Source organism: Caenorhabditis elegans, chromosome IV (assembly GCF_000002985.6).
Source record: "Caenorhabditis elegans chromosome IV".
Lineage (NCBI taxonomy): Eukaryota > Metazoa > Nematoda > Chromadorea > Rhabditida > Rhabditidae > Caenorhabditis > Caenorhabditis elegans.
The window spans coordinates 2,033,972-2,047,865 of record NC_003282.8 but is presented as its reverse complement, the minus strand read 5'-3'; the positions used below and the strand labels follow the sequence as shown (position 1 = coordinate 2,047,865).

At 37.4% G+C, this 13,894-nt stretch overlaps 2 protein-coding genes and 1 non-coding gene across 4 annotated transcripts; 1 reads left to right on the top strand and 2 right to left on the bottom strand.

Moving 5' to 3' along the window:
• Positions 1-3,069: 3,069 nt before the first annotated feature.
• On the bottom strand, positions 3,070-3,187 carry Y76B12C.10. The gene has a single exon (NR_052948.1). It is a non-coding gene; the product is annotated as an Unclassified non-coding RNA Y76B12C.10 (non-coding RNA).
• Positions 3,188-4,316: 1,129 nt separating this feature from the next.
• cng-2 (Cyclic nucleotide-binding domain-containing protein) lies at positions 4,317-10,675 on the bottom strand (the record flags this gene model as incomplete). 2 transcript variants are annotated; one of them, NM_001356909.3, is made up of 14 exons in its annotated part: positions 4,317-4,806; positions 4,852-4,947; positions 5,833-5,924; positions 5,974-6,415; positions 6,647-6,728; positions 6,838-6,925; positions 8,088-8,370; positions 8,415-8,635; positions 8,683-8,847; positions 8,911-9,119; positions 9,760-9,947; positions 9,994-10,257; positions 10,317-10,403; positions 10,511-10,675. In NM_001356909.3, the coding sequence occupies 14 exons, from the start codon at positions 10,619-10,621 to the stop codon at positions 4,675-4,677; spliced, it is 2,460 nt and encodes an 819-aa protein (NP_001343690.1). The 2 variants fall into 2 exon arrangements, with proteins under 2 accessions (NP_001343690.1, NP_001294580.1); NM_001307651.3 differs by lacking the exons at positions 6,647-6,728; positions 6,838-6,925; positions 8,088-8,370; ... (5 more) ...; positions 10,317-10,403; positions 10,511-10,675 and having other exon boundaries at positions 4,675-4,806; positions 5,974-6,292.
• A 116-nt stretch (positions 10,676-10,791) lies between these two features.
• Positions 10,792-12,916, top strand: Y76B12C.9 (NUP50 domain-containing protein). The gene is made up of 2 exons (NM_001383049.2): positions 10,792-12,134; positions 12,484-12,916. Exons 1-2 carry the CDS (start codon positions 12,043-12,045, stop codon positions 12,587-12,589), a joined length of 198 nt encoding a protein of 65 aa, NP_001370808.1. The 5' UTR covers positions 10,792-12,042; the 3' UTR covers positions 12,590-12,916.
• Positions 12,917-13,894: the final 978 nt, after the last annotated feature.

The window sequence follows — 13,894 nt, the reverse complement described above, 5'->3', positions numbered from 1 at the left end:
TTTACCCGTATAGGCGCAGAAAAAAATTTGATACATATGAAAATTATGAGGAAAAATTTGAGTTTTTCTCTGAATTTTTTCCGAAATTTTGAACTTTCTAGGAAGCTCGGAGCACTCAGAATCAACGTGTCAAAAACATGGTGCATCGACTTTTTTTAAACGAAAAACGAGAAATTTTGAATTCGGAAAACCAGAAAATTTTTAGCCAAATTTAGACGAAAAATGCAGAAATTTATCAGAAATTTGGAAACAATGAAGAGAAAATTAAAACGAAATTTTTTTTGGTGAATTTTTTTGATATCCTAAAATTATTATGAAATCTGAAAGTTCAAACAAAAAAAAATTTCGAAAAATAGCTGCAAGGGGGGAAACAATCTTCTAAAACGTTAAAAAATCATTGAAATATTTTAGAAATTCTAAAAAAAATCCGACAAAAACTGTACAACTTTCAAAAAAATAGGAAAAAAATTGTGCAAAAAAAAAAATTTGAAAATTTTTCAATAAAAAACGGAACCAAATACGTTCAAATTTCAAATTTCACAGAATGTCCTTGGAAATCAAATATGACGTTTTTTTTTGTTCAACTGGGCTTGTAAAATGTATGTTTACCAATGCAGATAGAGACATGAGAGAACAAATAGAAGGGAAAATAATATTGAAATGTCTTTCAGCTCAAGTAGTAGTGGTACACGGGGGGGGGCGCAATTCAAGAAAAAAGAAATAATGAAAGTGGTGGGGCAGAGCATTCTGGGTGGAAATCTGTTGTCTTTTGTGTTTGCATGGCTGAAAATGGACTGAAAAACACCTTGGAAGAAGCATGGGGGGAACGGATGTTTTTGTTGAATGTGTAGGGGAAATGAAGAAAAGGGGGACCAGATGGAAATTGCCACTGCAACTTTTTCCTCACGAGGGACGAGGAAAAGTGGTTTCTAGGCCATGGCCGAGGGGCCGACAAGTTTCAGCGGCCATTTATCTTGCTTTGTTTTCCGCCTGTTTTCTTTCGTTTTTCACAGCCTTTTCCCGTTTTTTCTTATTAAAACTGATAAATAAATATTTTTTGCAGATGCCAAAACGATTTCCAAGTAAAAAAATATGTATTCAGTGGGCAAGCAGCGGTGAAAGTGGTCAATGCAATATGATGGATTACGGGAATACAAAACCTAAACTTTTTCTGAAACATGATACATATGATGCTTAAGTGCTGAAATTACCTGATTTTCATAACGAGACCGCTGAAAAAGTTTTGCGATTTTCAAAATTAAACTTTTTGTGCGAAAATCTCGACCTTTTCACCAAAAAAGTTGAATTTTTTAAACCTCAAAATTTTTTCAGCGGTCTCGTTATGAAAATCAGGTAGTTTCAGCATCTAAGCAGCATATGTATCATGTTTCAGAAAAAGTTTAGGTTTTTTATTCCCGTAATCCATCATATTACAATGCCCACTTTCACCGCTGCTTGCCCACTGAATGCATAATTTTTTTACTTGGAAATTGTTTTAGCATCTGCAAAAAATATTTATTTATCAGTTTTATTAAGAATAAACGAAAAAAATCGGTGAAAAACGAAAGAAAACAGGCGGAAAACAAAGCAAGATAAATGGCCGATGAAACTTGTCGGCCCCTCGGCCATGGCCTAGAAACCACTTTTCCTCGTCCCTCGTGAGGAAAAAGTTGCAGTGATTGCGTGGAGAATTCGGTTTTTTTGACTGAAAATTTCAGATTTGCAAGGTTTTCGGCATTGCATTGACACCCATGTTGCTAAATTTCTGATAATTTTGAAATTTTGGACAGAACCGCTTTGCGGCGGCGACGCATTTTACGCAAAAACAAATAATTATAGAGGAAACAAAATTTGGTTTGAAATCAATACGATTTACAAAGTTCTGATTATGAGATTATTAGCTTTGATTTGAAACCCATCTTGATATATTTCGGATACCTTTGACCTCTAGAACCGCTACGCGACCGCGACGCACCGAAAACTTAAACAAAGCGAGAAAGGTTCTGCATTAGGTTTTGATTTTAAAATAAGTAAACAACTTTTGATTTTCTCAGATTTTTTGCCTTGGTTTGACACCCATACTGCTATATTTTTTTGTTCATTTTGAAATTTTGGCTAGAACCGCTACGCGACCGCGACGCATTATACGTATGAACGGAAAACTGTAAAGGAAACAACTTTTAGTTCGAAATTGATACGATTTTCAAGTTTCTGAGATTATCAGCTTTGATTTGACACCCATATTGCTATATTTTTGATAATTTTCAAATTTTGGCTAAAACCGTTACGCGACCGCAGCGCGTTCTGATGAACACTCATAGGAAAGGGCTTGTAGAATGAACATTTAACATTTTTAGAAAATTTTGAGTTTATCAGGTTTGATTTAACACCCATATTGATATGTTCCCAACAAATAAAAAAACCGCTACGCGACATTCAAAAAAATATAGCAAAAGCGTTTACAAAATGAGTTTGATCTTGAAACCAGGCCAAATTTTCAAAAATTCGACACAATTCACTTGGCTATGAAGTCTAACGTGCCCTAGTTTTGCCAATTTTTTTATTAGTGCACACACGGAATTCTGGCTTCCCTCATAAATTGAAATGACAGAGTTTGCCAAACTAGGCCATTTTGGGTCGGAAAAATTTTGTGTAGATTTACGGCGCGTCGCGCGTCGCGTCGCGGCTCGTTTTAGTTGTAAAACTAAATTTTGTTTTTTTTTAATTATTTAAATTTCGAAAATGCAATGAGAAAGGCCAGAACCCCGTGTGCATTGAGCCGCTACGCGACCGCGACGCATGTGTAACGAAACTATAGAAAAACCCAATCACAAAAACTTATTATGAATTGGCTAAAACACAGTGAATGAGCCAAGATGATATGACGGAAATAGGATGAAATTACGCAAGAGGAGAGGATTATATCAGATTATCAGCAGCTTGAATGAGAAGGGGATTGATTAGCTAAAAAAAATATATGAAAAATTTATAGACAAATTTTTTGAATATTTCGAAGATTCTTTTCCAAAAACCTACCAAAGTATTGACTCCCTTCTTCAGCTATAGGAGGGAAACCATCAATATCTTATTCATGAAAAAAAGAGTTTTATTGTGGTGGTGGTGGTGCTCCTGCGGGGCGCCGGATGGAAAGAGCACATTCAATATTCTGGTGCTTTAGAATTATTGGAAGACATCCCTCCAAAACGGAGAAAGAGCAAAGACGTTTGTGGTGGTCATCAGAATTCTCGAAGACTCGAAGAGTTACAAATGCAACGAAATGACCTCCGAAGAGGTGAAGCCCTATTTGGAACACTGACCCCAGAATTGACACCAGAGGATAAATCCTTATAGTCTATCCAAACTCTGTCATGGTCCATCGAGTTTATAGAGATATGTTCAGTAGTTTATTATCGATGCACCATGTTTTAAATACTGCGGTCTTCACTGTCTGTTATGTACCAAGTTTGGAAGATAGTGCCTTTTTGAGGGTATATCTCTGCGAGCATAGGAGCTATCGAAAATTGCCAATTAATATAGTAATATAGTGTAATGTAGTGTGTAATATAATATAGTGTATAATATAGTATAGTGATATAGTGTATAGTATAGTATAGTATATTATGTAGTATAGTATATAGTATAGTATATAGTAATAATATAGTGCAAAATTTGTGGTTTTTTTTTCAAAGATTTTGCCAGTTTACAAAATTTTGATAGCTTTGATGCCCACGGAGATATTCAAGATTTGCCAATTTTTGATGCACCATGTTTAGAGAGTCTTTGTAATAATTGCCTTATAGAGAACCTGGAGTCTTAGGTTTAGGTTTAAGCTTAGGCTTAGGCTCAGGCTTAGGCTTATACTTAGCTTTAGGCTTAGGATTTTCCGGTTTTTTTTTTTTGATTTTTGAGAGGGTTCCAGTTGGCCGATCAACGCGAATTTTTACGGAGAGTCGTATATTAGGCAGGCTCAGGCGAGGCTGAGGGGGGGGGGGGGAGAAAACAGAGAGAAAAAGAGAAAATCCTTATAATCCAGAAAAACCGACAAAAAAATCAGGAAAAATTAGACTTTCCGAAGCTGGCCCAAAATCCCGTAATAACGGCCGAAAAAAGTCCGAAGCCTAAGGTTAGGGTCTCCGACCTATCACGGTGTTCTCGGTCTTGAAAATAATTCATAAAGTGCTGATTTTATTGTCAAAAGTGTCCAAACCGGTGAAAAGAGCACTCAGATATACACAGTCAGATACTAGTCATGGTGCACTGACATGATTTATCTTCAGAAGTTTTTAATATATTCAGCACAAGATCGGTGGTACAAACTTCAAAATCTCTAAACTTAGAACTTAGAACAATTTGAACTAAAGTTCAAGTACTATATTTTTAAAGGGTTATCCTCAAATCCTTAGCTCAAAAAAACAACTTGCAACCCCTGAAATCCCCCAACATACTCAGGAAATCTGGGGGAAATGGCCGGTGAAGCGTAATGTGCAAAGGTTTTTGGTTTTCTTTTACTGACCAACTTCTTCCCTTCTAAAACAAGCTCTTGTTCATTTGTACACAAAATAGACAAAAAGAATATCACAGAAAAATCCGGGCGACATGTGTCTCCCTGTCTCCGTCAAAAAGAGAAAAGTGACATATATGTATGTGTGTGTGTATGCAAGCAGGGGTTCTCCATCAAAACATCATTCTGTCATCGTAATCCGTCTTCAAAATTCCATTGTACAAATCGCCGCGAATTCGCTTCTTGTTCGAGTTGAAGATGTTTTCCAACGCGGTGACACGCTTCTTGTACGCAACCGAGTTGTACTGAAAAGTTTCGAGTTTTGGCAGGAAGAAAGAGGATGAGCCTACCGAGAAAGAGGTTATCATATTAGCCAGGTCGGTATCAATAGAGTCGATGATGTTCTCCAGGCGATTGAGCTGCTCATCGACGGATAGGAACTCGAGCTGGAAGAAAATTTAAAAATCAGGGGCGCGTCTTGATTATATAGTACTGTATAGATTGAACTCCCTATGTTTCTGTAAACGTCAGGTACTTCAGCTTCTCAGAGAGCGACCTATTGACTGTGGACCTTGGACTTTGGACCGGTCTGTTTATGAAATATTATGGGCCATGGACTCATGCACCAGTGGACCTATGGACCATGGCTTTGGACCTTGGACCATTTTAGGTATGGACCAGGACTGTGCGGCAACCGGCAACCAAAAATTGCCGGTTGCCTAAGTTTTTCGGGTTCGGCAACTTCGGCAATTGCCGATATCAATGTCAAGCATTTTGAAGCTCAGAAAAAGCATTCAGAGAGCCTGAAAAATGCTATAATTTCACTGTAAACAAAAAAAAACGACCATACTTTTTTCCAAAACGCTTAAAAATTTAATTTCAACAATTTTTCGGGTACGGCAACTTCGGCAATTGCCGGTTGCCGAAACAAAAGCACTTATGGATCGTGGACTACGGACTACAGACCGTGACTATGGATCTAGTCGTTATGGTTATGGACTATTATGGGCCGTAGCCACAGTCCGTGATTATTGCTCTATGTAGTCTAATATGTAGTATAATATTACCAAGATTCAATTTTGGGACATCAGTTTCCGGCAAAGGATCGTCAGATCAGATTACAGTTGAATTTAAAATTATTGGCAAATTCGGGACGACTGGGACTATTCTAAATTCTAAAATGTTACGATATGCCCTAGAATTGCTTTTAAAAATCATCCAACGTTAATCAGAATCCAGTTTTTGACAGTCTAACTATGATTAGAGACTGTCATCAACTTTTTCCGTGGCTGTGAGACTAGGAGCATGATGCTCGAGCCCCGGAATCTTACCATTGCTTCATCATCCAGTCCATCGTCTGTTTCACACATCTCTCCAAGCTCATTTGTCTCGAGCAAACCTCTTGAGTGAAGCATTCGGCGAGCTGAACCACACATTCTTACTTTCTTTACTATAACGTATATGAAACCTACCATTCTCCATTAGTCTAACTCTCTCCTCTGGATACTCCTGCAACAACCGTGTCACATCATCCTGGTGAAGCACGTAAACATCCGAGTATCCCACACTTCGCAGCGAGACACTCCTCCGATCGCCCAGGATGTTCCCCTTAACCTGTACAATTGAGAGTTCTCCGAATGTGTGGCCCTCCTTGAGACTGTCAAGTTCGACTCCGGTATCGTCATCGATTACAGCCAGCAGGCCCTTTTTCACGATGAACATCTCCTTGGCTTTCTCGTTTTTCCGGCATAGATAGTCATTTGGTGAGTAGACCTGTTGTTTTACAAGCATCACAACTTCCTGTAGCAGACGCTGGTCACATTTGTAGAACAGGGACACTTTGGATAGGGTGTCCTGGTGGAGGTTGGCTGCGATTCTCGCTTGGAAGAATGGAGGCAGAAGGGAGAGGATTTCCTGGAAGTTTTGATATTAGGGTCTATTATTCTGATGTTCAAAGATATGCTTTCTCAAAACGTTATCAAACATTTTTACAATGAATTTTAATTGTGTATAGCTGCTAAACTAGAAAAAGCTAATATTTCTCGAAGTCCTTTCCAGGTAACTCTTAGACTTGAAATTATAAATAGTAGAGCAGTTACAAAGCTTCAACCCAAAAATACGTATATTCACACGGCAAATACTCACTTCCTCGTCATACAACTGATTATGGCTATTCAGATATAGAAAGCAATTGAGCACGCGGTCCTGAATAGCTGATTGCACGCCTCTGGAATGAAAATGCAATTTTTACTGCGGCTTTTTATGAATAGGGTAATAAAATATATAGAAAATGCAACAACAACAACAATAAGCCAAAAAAAGGAACAAATGGGGACCTGTATTTCATGTAGAACTTGATTCCATCCATCATCTCGCGGAAATCATTCACGTTTTGACTCATTTGGGTAACGACACTGCCCACGCCTGCAATTATTTGAGATAAGGAAGAAAATTGGTGGCCGAGTTCTTTTTCTGCTCAAATTTCGAGAAGCTTAAATATTCATTAATGAAAGGGCAGAATCGTTAACTGACGATATCGAATTCCTACCTAAAATGCTATTATGTGCTTTTTTATACCCAAAATTGCTCAAAACCACCTAATTTCGTAATAAAAAAGTTATGACGGCGGTAAGTTTTAGAGAAAATGACCTATTTTTAGCTAAAGTCCATAATTTGGCCTTACTGCCAATGTCACAACTTGGGTAAGTAAGGTTTCATTTTCTTATTTATATTTTATATTTTATTATTTTATTTTATGCATATTTTGTTATTGTACTACGTCACGTGGTGTCAGGTTGTCCCATTGTGGTTTGATCTACAAAAAATGCGGGATTTTTTCCCAGAGAAATGTGGTGTCAGCACAGTCTTAACCATGCGGAATCAGTTGAAAAGTCTGCGCCTTTTCTCCCGCATTTCTCGAAGATCAAACCGAAATGGGACATTCATTTCTTCATTCTCACTTATAGAACGTTTACTTTCCCAAACCTTAAAAGTTGCCTTATTAGACTCAAAATTGTCGGAAATCACCGAATTTCATAATGAAACTTCTTGAAAACTTTTCGGAAAAAAGTTATGACGGCTCAAAAAATGGCCTGAAATTTGTTAAAATCGGAAATTTGACCTTGTCAAGCGGCTGGAAACTAATTTTTTTTAAATCACCGTCAAATTTTGAGTATTTTAATTAATTGTCTTGCGTTTTATACTTGATTAAGGTATTTAAAAATCGATGGATGGCGAATTTTGGTTTAAAAAAATTAAACATCTCGCCGTCCATCGAATTTTAAATACCTTAATCAAGTATAAAACGTAAGATAATCAATTATTATACCCAAAATTTGGTGGTGATTTCATAAAAAATGTTTCCAGCCGCTTGACAAGGTCAAATTTCCGATTTTAACAAATTTGAGGCCATTTTTTGAGCCGTCATAACTTTTTTCCGAAAAGTTTTCAAGAAGTTTCATTATGAAATTCGGTGTTTTCAGACAATTTTGATGAGTCTAATAAGGCATTTTAAAAAAAATCGACTACACCACCTTTAAGAATAGCCTTGTGTGGGGCCAGACACTTGACCTGTTTATTCCCTCACCTCCAATAATCGTAGCGAACACTAGCACCCCGATCAAAGTGTCAAAGATCTCCAGCGAATTCTGCGAGCTCTTCGATGGCCACGGCTGTTGTCCACATTTTGTGATTGTTAAAGATGACCAATAGATGGTCATACTGTACTCCCGAGAGAAGTTTCCGATTTGGAGAATATTGAACTTTTTGTCCCAAAACTTGTACATATCCTCCATATAGTGAGGACGCTCGTCGCGAATGTCCAGGACTTCTGTGTCTTCTGGATAATAGCAGTCTTGATCGTAGAGGGCCTGAAAGTTCGGGGACTTTTAGGAGGTTTTCTGTACGCACTTACATCACAAATTGAGAATCTTGGATCGAAAACTTTATAATAAGAGAATCCAAAAGCATTCGGGTCATCTTCTGTGAGACCTTGATATAAGGAGAAGAGGAAGTAGACACATGCATTCCAATGGAACAATATGGCACAGGAAGAGGTGAGAAACAGAATTTTCATGAAATGCGGGAAGTCTGTACGCCGCTGGGTGAGCATGATAAACTCGTACAGGCGGTATGCTAGAATACCAAGGCTTATATACTGGAGTCTATCTGTAAAATCGTACCTTTAACCAACCGAATAGCTCTGACCAGTGAAGCTTTCGTATCGATGAACAAGTAAAAGTCGGCGGGGGCTAAACACAGAAGGTCGAGCTTACAACGCCGGCTTTGTCGGTAGTTCTTGAACATCTTGTCGGTTTGACTAACTTCGTTACCCTCGCTCACAAATGCTGAAAGAATTCAGCGAATTTGGTATTTTGTAGAAATTTTGGTAGAAATTCAATATGCCTTACTCATTCGAGACCCCACTAGACAATCTAGAAGGAAGCAGAAGTCAAAGAAAAGATTCACGTAGAGCCACTGGTTAAAGTATCCAAAATGAACATCATCGAAAATGAAGATCACCATGGCAAACATGTTATAGAGGATTCCGATGGAGATGATTGCTGTCCAGTAGTAGAAGAAGGTGGAGTTCTCGGTTACGTAGAAGTAGTAGAGTTTTCTGGAAATGGACAGAGAATCCGTAAGGATCTTCAAAGTCTGGTCCTATTAGCTCTGGTTGAATTGATTCCCATCGAGACCAATCTTATCGGGTTATTCCTGTTTGATGGATTGATTTATATTCACTGTTTCTACGGAGAAAAATGTACATATGTATAAAAATACATTTTTGCATTTTTCGTCATCACATTTTTTTATAACCTTCAAAGTCTTCAGTCTTCAAAGTCTGGTTCTATTAGCTCTGGTAAATTGGCCTAAAAGTCAGTCCGCAGCTTCTGCTGAATTCTACCTGGATCGAAATCAATTTACCAAAGTAGAAAATCCAGTCAAAGAATAGGTTCAGGTTCAGATAAAGTTTGTATGTTTTTGTCAATTAATGAACAGAGGTGTAAAATTTGCCGGTTTGCTAATTTGCCGGATATCAATTCACCGGAAGTGTAGGAACATTTATAGGATGCGTACAATTTTGCCGATTGAAATTGTAATTCTGAAATTTCCAAAAATGTGTAAATCCACTATTTGCCAAAATTTTTCGGCATTTGCCGTTTTTCCGGCAATTTGCCGTTTTGCCGATTTGCCGTTTGCCGAAAATAATCGTTTGCCGCCCACCCCTGGAATGAGCCATTCAACTTCCCACTCACCGACACTTATCCGTCAAAATATCCTTTATCTGCGTAAATCCCGTCTGCCTCTGCTGAAATATCGGCGGACTCGGCAGAATTGACCGATCGTCTGCCGCAGTAATCTCTGCGTTGGTAGTAGTTGCGTCGCGATCCGGTTCCGACTCCCGCTCGTCGTGCTCCATGGCTGAGATCCAGGTTCGAAGCATCTGAAACTACCTGTTCTATGTCTAAGGACTTTGAATAGAATCTCACCATCGCTGTCTTTACCACGTCGCTGAACGACTTTTGGCCTGGGTCTTCTGCGCCACCATTTTGAGCGCTTTTTCTTCGATTTTTGCTCGTGGACCTCGACTTGTTCAGGTCCAGCTTATGGTGTCTCTCTTGAAATGTGACCTCCTTCGCGTGACCTCCAATAATCTGGGGGCTCTTCTCGCGGACTGTCGCCCATTTCGACGGGCGGTGGGGAATCGAGGAGGTCGATGGTTGGGGATCTTCTTCGCCGGGATCGGAGGAAGGCTGGAAGTTAGGGGTTTGATATGATTTCTGAAAGATGAGAAACTGGGAAAAAAACTTACTAATCGCAAGATTCCAGGTCTCGGAACCGATAAGGAAGCCTGGGTGACTGCAACATCAACACTTGAATGTTCATTAGCGGTACGTTCCTGGAAAAAGTAACTTCTTGAAGGAAGGTCTTACTTTTAGATTTTTGCACCATATCCTCTGCTAAATCCTACTAAAACTCACACCTAATCCCCCCTCCAAAGCTCACCTGATTCTTGGCGCTCAACGCCCGAAGATACCTGACACTCCTGTCCTTTCTCTGAACCTTCCTCGGTACTTCAGATGGTGGAGGATCTTCAAAATTGAAGCTCGAAAACATTTTCAATCAATATTTTACAATGAGCACGTGTGTGTGTGTATGTGTTAGAGTACTAATAATGGTGTATGTATGCATATATATATTTGAAAAAGGCTTATAATTCGCATCTATAGTGGTCATGACAACGGGTGCGGATGAGCGACAACTGGCTCACAATGTGTTGCTCTTTGGGGAGCTGTCTCTGCCGAGGAGGTGATAATCATGTGTGAACTTTATTCGGGACTGATAATGAGAATGAAACAATTTTGGGAAATGGGAACATTTTAGAACAGATTACCAGAGTAGTTTCTGTAAGAAGGTATTTTCCCAGCTTTGCTTGAACCTCTGGAAGCAGGATTGAAATTTAAAAGTTACATACTTAGCCTAAGCCTAAGCCTAAGCCTAGGCCATATTTCCGTGAGATATTACAGTTTGTGTTGGGGGGTTTCAGAGGAAAATTTGAAAAAATTCCTTATTGGCTGGTATTTTTTTATTTTTCAACAGATTTTGATACAAATAAATAGTTCTAAAGCTTCAGAATTTAAAAAAAATTCGAAAAATTAATTTTCAAAAAAACTTTTCTCAATTTTTTCTAAACTTGATAACGCATGCTAAATACTTCATTTCTTTGTTACAATTAGTACATCGAAAACTTCAATTCTTTTACATTTACAGTAAATAATTAAATTACTATTTATGTAAATATATTTACGATAATACTGCCAAAAATATTTTTATAAAATCCAAATGTTAGCCTTCAAAGTCTCAATTTTTGTATTAAAACGTTTCTGGCAACGTTTCTGGTTATATTAGGTCGTTCAATAAGTTTTTTCGTTTTTTTCTAGTTTTGGTTTTTTCTTGAATATTATTTTGCGGTTGTATAGAAGACTGTTAGTAATGACAATCCCAACAATATCAGCCATGTCGGTCAACTTCCAGATTATTTAAAACTCAGAACTATGACGACGAAAAAAAAAATTTTTTTTTTCGAATTTTTTCATTTCTTGGTGAAATCAGAAACTTTGTATGCGTAGAGGTATTAGACAGTTAGTTAAACAAAACTGAAAAATTTCAGACTCAGGCATAGCTTATTGGTAGCGCTACATCGGTTGGAAGTGCCGAAAACGCTTGCAAAATTGACTTTTTTATGTTTGAGCGGTGCTAACTTTTAAACCATGAGAGATATACAAAAGTAATGTATTACAACATTAATGTACACATCTTCAGCTACATTTTATCAGTATGTTACATTGTTGTCCATCCTCACGTTTCTGAGTTATAGTCGATAGAAGTGAGCTTGGTCCAATTTTCAAAAAACCCTAATTTTTCACGTTTTCGCCTGTAACTCCGAAATCAGGTGCCTGATAAAAAACTTCAAATCAAAAATTAAGTGATTTTAAATTATAATCAGGTACACAGTTGACCGTTTCGTCATATCTCATATGTGGGCAAAGAGCAAGAGAGCATCTTCTAAAAATGCTGGACCAGACGATGAGGAAGAGGACAGCGGCGTCGTCAGCACAAGAGGAAAGCGGTTAGTTTAAAAATTATTTATAAAGAGCAATAAGGTGGACTCGAGTCGAAAACTGTTTTGCTTTAAATCACAGAAAACAGGCCATAATGACCAAATATAATTTCTGGAAAAATCCTAAGCGTCTGCCATTCACTCTAAAAGCACTAAAATTCGAGATTTTCTTGGTCTGACCTCAAGCTCAACAAATGTTTCCATAATTAATTGTCACTCTGTACACTTGGCTATTACGGTTCTGTAATTTAAAACGTTTTTTTTTTGAATTTCTCTAACGTCACGTCTCTCAAAAAACGTTCAAAATGCACTGTGACGTCACAAAAATTGAAAATAGTCTAATAAATTCAATTTTCAGATACCGCAAGCAGCAGGACGTGATCAAGCAGCAGGACGATTCCGGATCGAGTTCGGATCAGCCAAAGAAGAAGAGGGCACGCGTCGTCGACTCCGACTCGGACTAATGTATTCGTTTCCCCACGGTCTCCAATTGTTCCCCATTCATTTTTAAAACCGTGCTACGATCTCATTCCCCAGTTGTTTTTTTCAAATACTTCATCCTCAAATATTTACCCTCTACCGAATTACACCGTTTTTTAAATTATATCTAAATTTATGTGAGTCTCAATAATGTAAAGAATTATTGAGAAGAGTTTTTTCCCTTCTTACCCCCCTCCCTCTAAATCTAACCAAATTTACCGCATAATTTGTATAGGCCATGTAGAACTTATTTTCTGGATTTTAAAATAAAAAGGAGGGATCCATATGATATTCCCGTACTTTGGACTTTTGGAAAAAGAAACAGCTTTTGGTTAAAATCTGCATTAAAAAAAAAACATTCCGTACAAGCTATCATACTATTTTTGTTATTTTCTGGTATTTATAAAGTGGAAGAACTACTTGCTTGAACCACATCTGATAGCTCGGCGGTCCACCTAATATAGATTCCGAGTTATCAAACAGAATACCAACTTGATAAGGCATTATTTCCATTATTGACACTAAACCTTTCCAACATTGACTGATTAAACTGATTAGGAGAATATTCGGTACTTTTCCGATTTCTGCCCCCCCCCCCCCCCCCCAAAATGTTTTGGATATATTCATTAATGAAACGTGAACTTTTTTTGTAATTTCAGGCTTATAGTTAGTAGTGTTGTTTTCTAAGCCTAAAAATTGAAATAGTTTTGAAATAAACATTCACGTGAGAATTTAAATTGAAAAATTGAAGAAAAAAACATTTTGGGGGGCAGAAATCGAAAAAGTACCGAATATTCATATAGATATGAAAGTGCCTATATTTTTTAAAAATTTTTTTACAAGTTTTAGAACTGAAATTGCAGTCAAAGAGTAAGAAAATATTCGAAAAAAGCAAAAATTAAAAAACAAAGTCATTCAGAGATCCATTAAATGAGAAATTTAATTTTATTGGTGTTCTGAAAATTGAATTTTATTGACTTTTTTGGCAACAGGGAAATTGGAAAATTTAATAAATTGAACAAATGCAATAAAATAAGCAGTTTTTAAACAGTCATTACTTATTTCCGTGAACCGTTTTGATTTTAAATAAGGTATATGCCCATTAAATTTGAATTCGACACAAAAACCTCTCTAGCGCGGCTTAAATTTACTTTCCTGTCCCAAAAACTCACCTATAATATTTTTTAAAAATCTAGAATCCAAATCTATCAAAACATTTCCGGAATTCCATAATTATTATTTTTGTTTTTTTGCGCCTGTTGTATATATATATATATATATGTTGTACC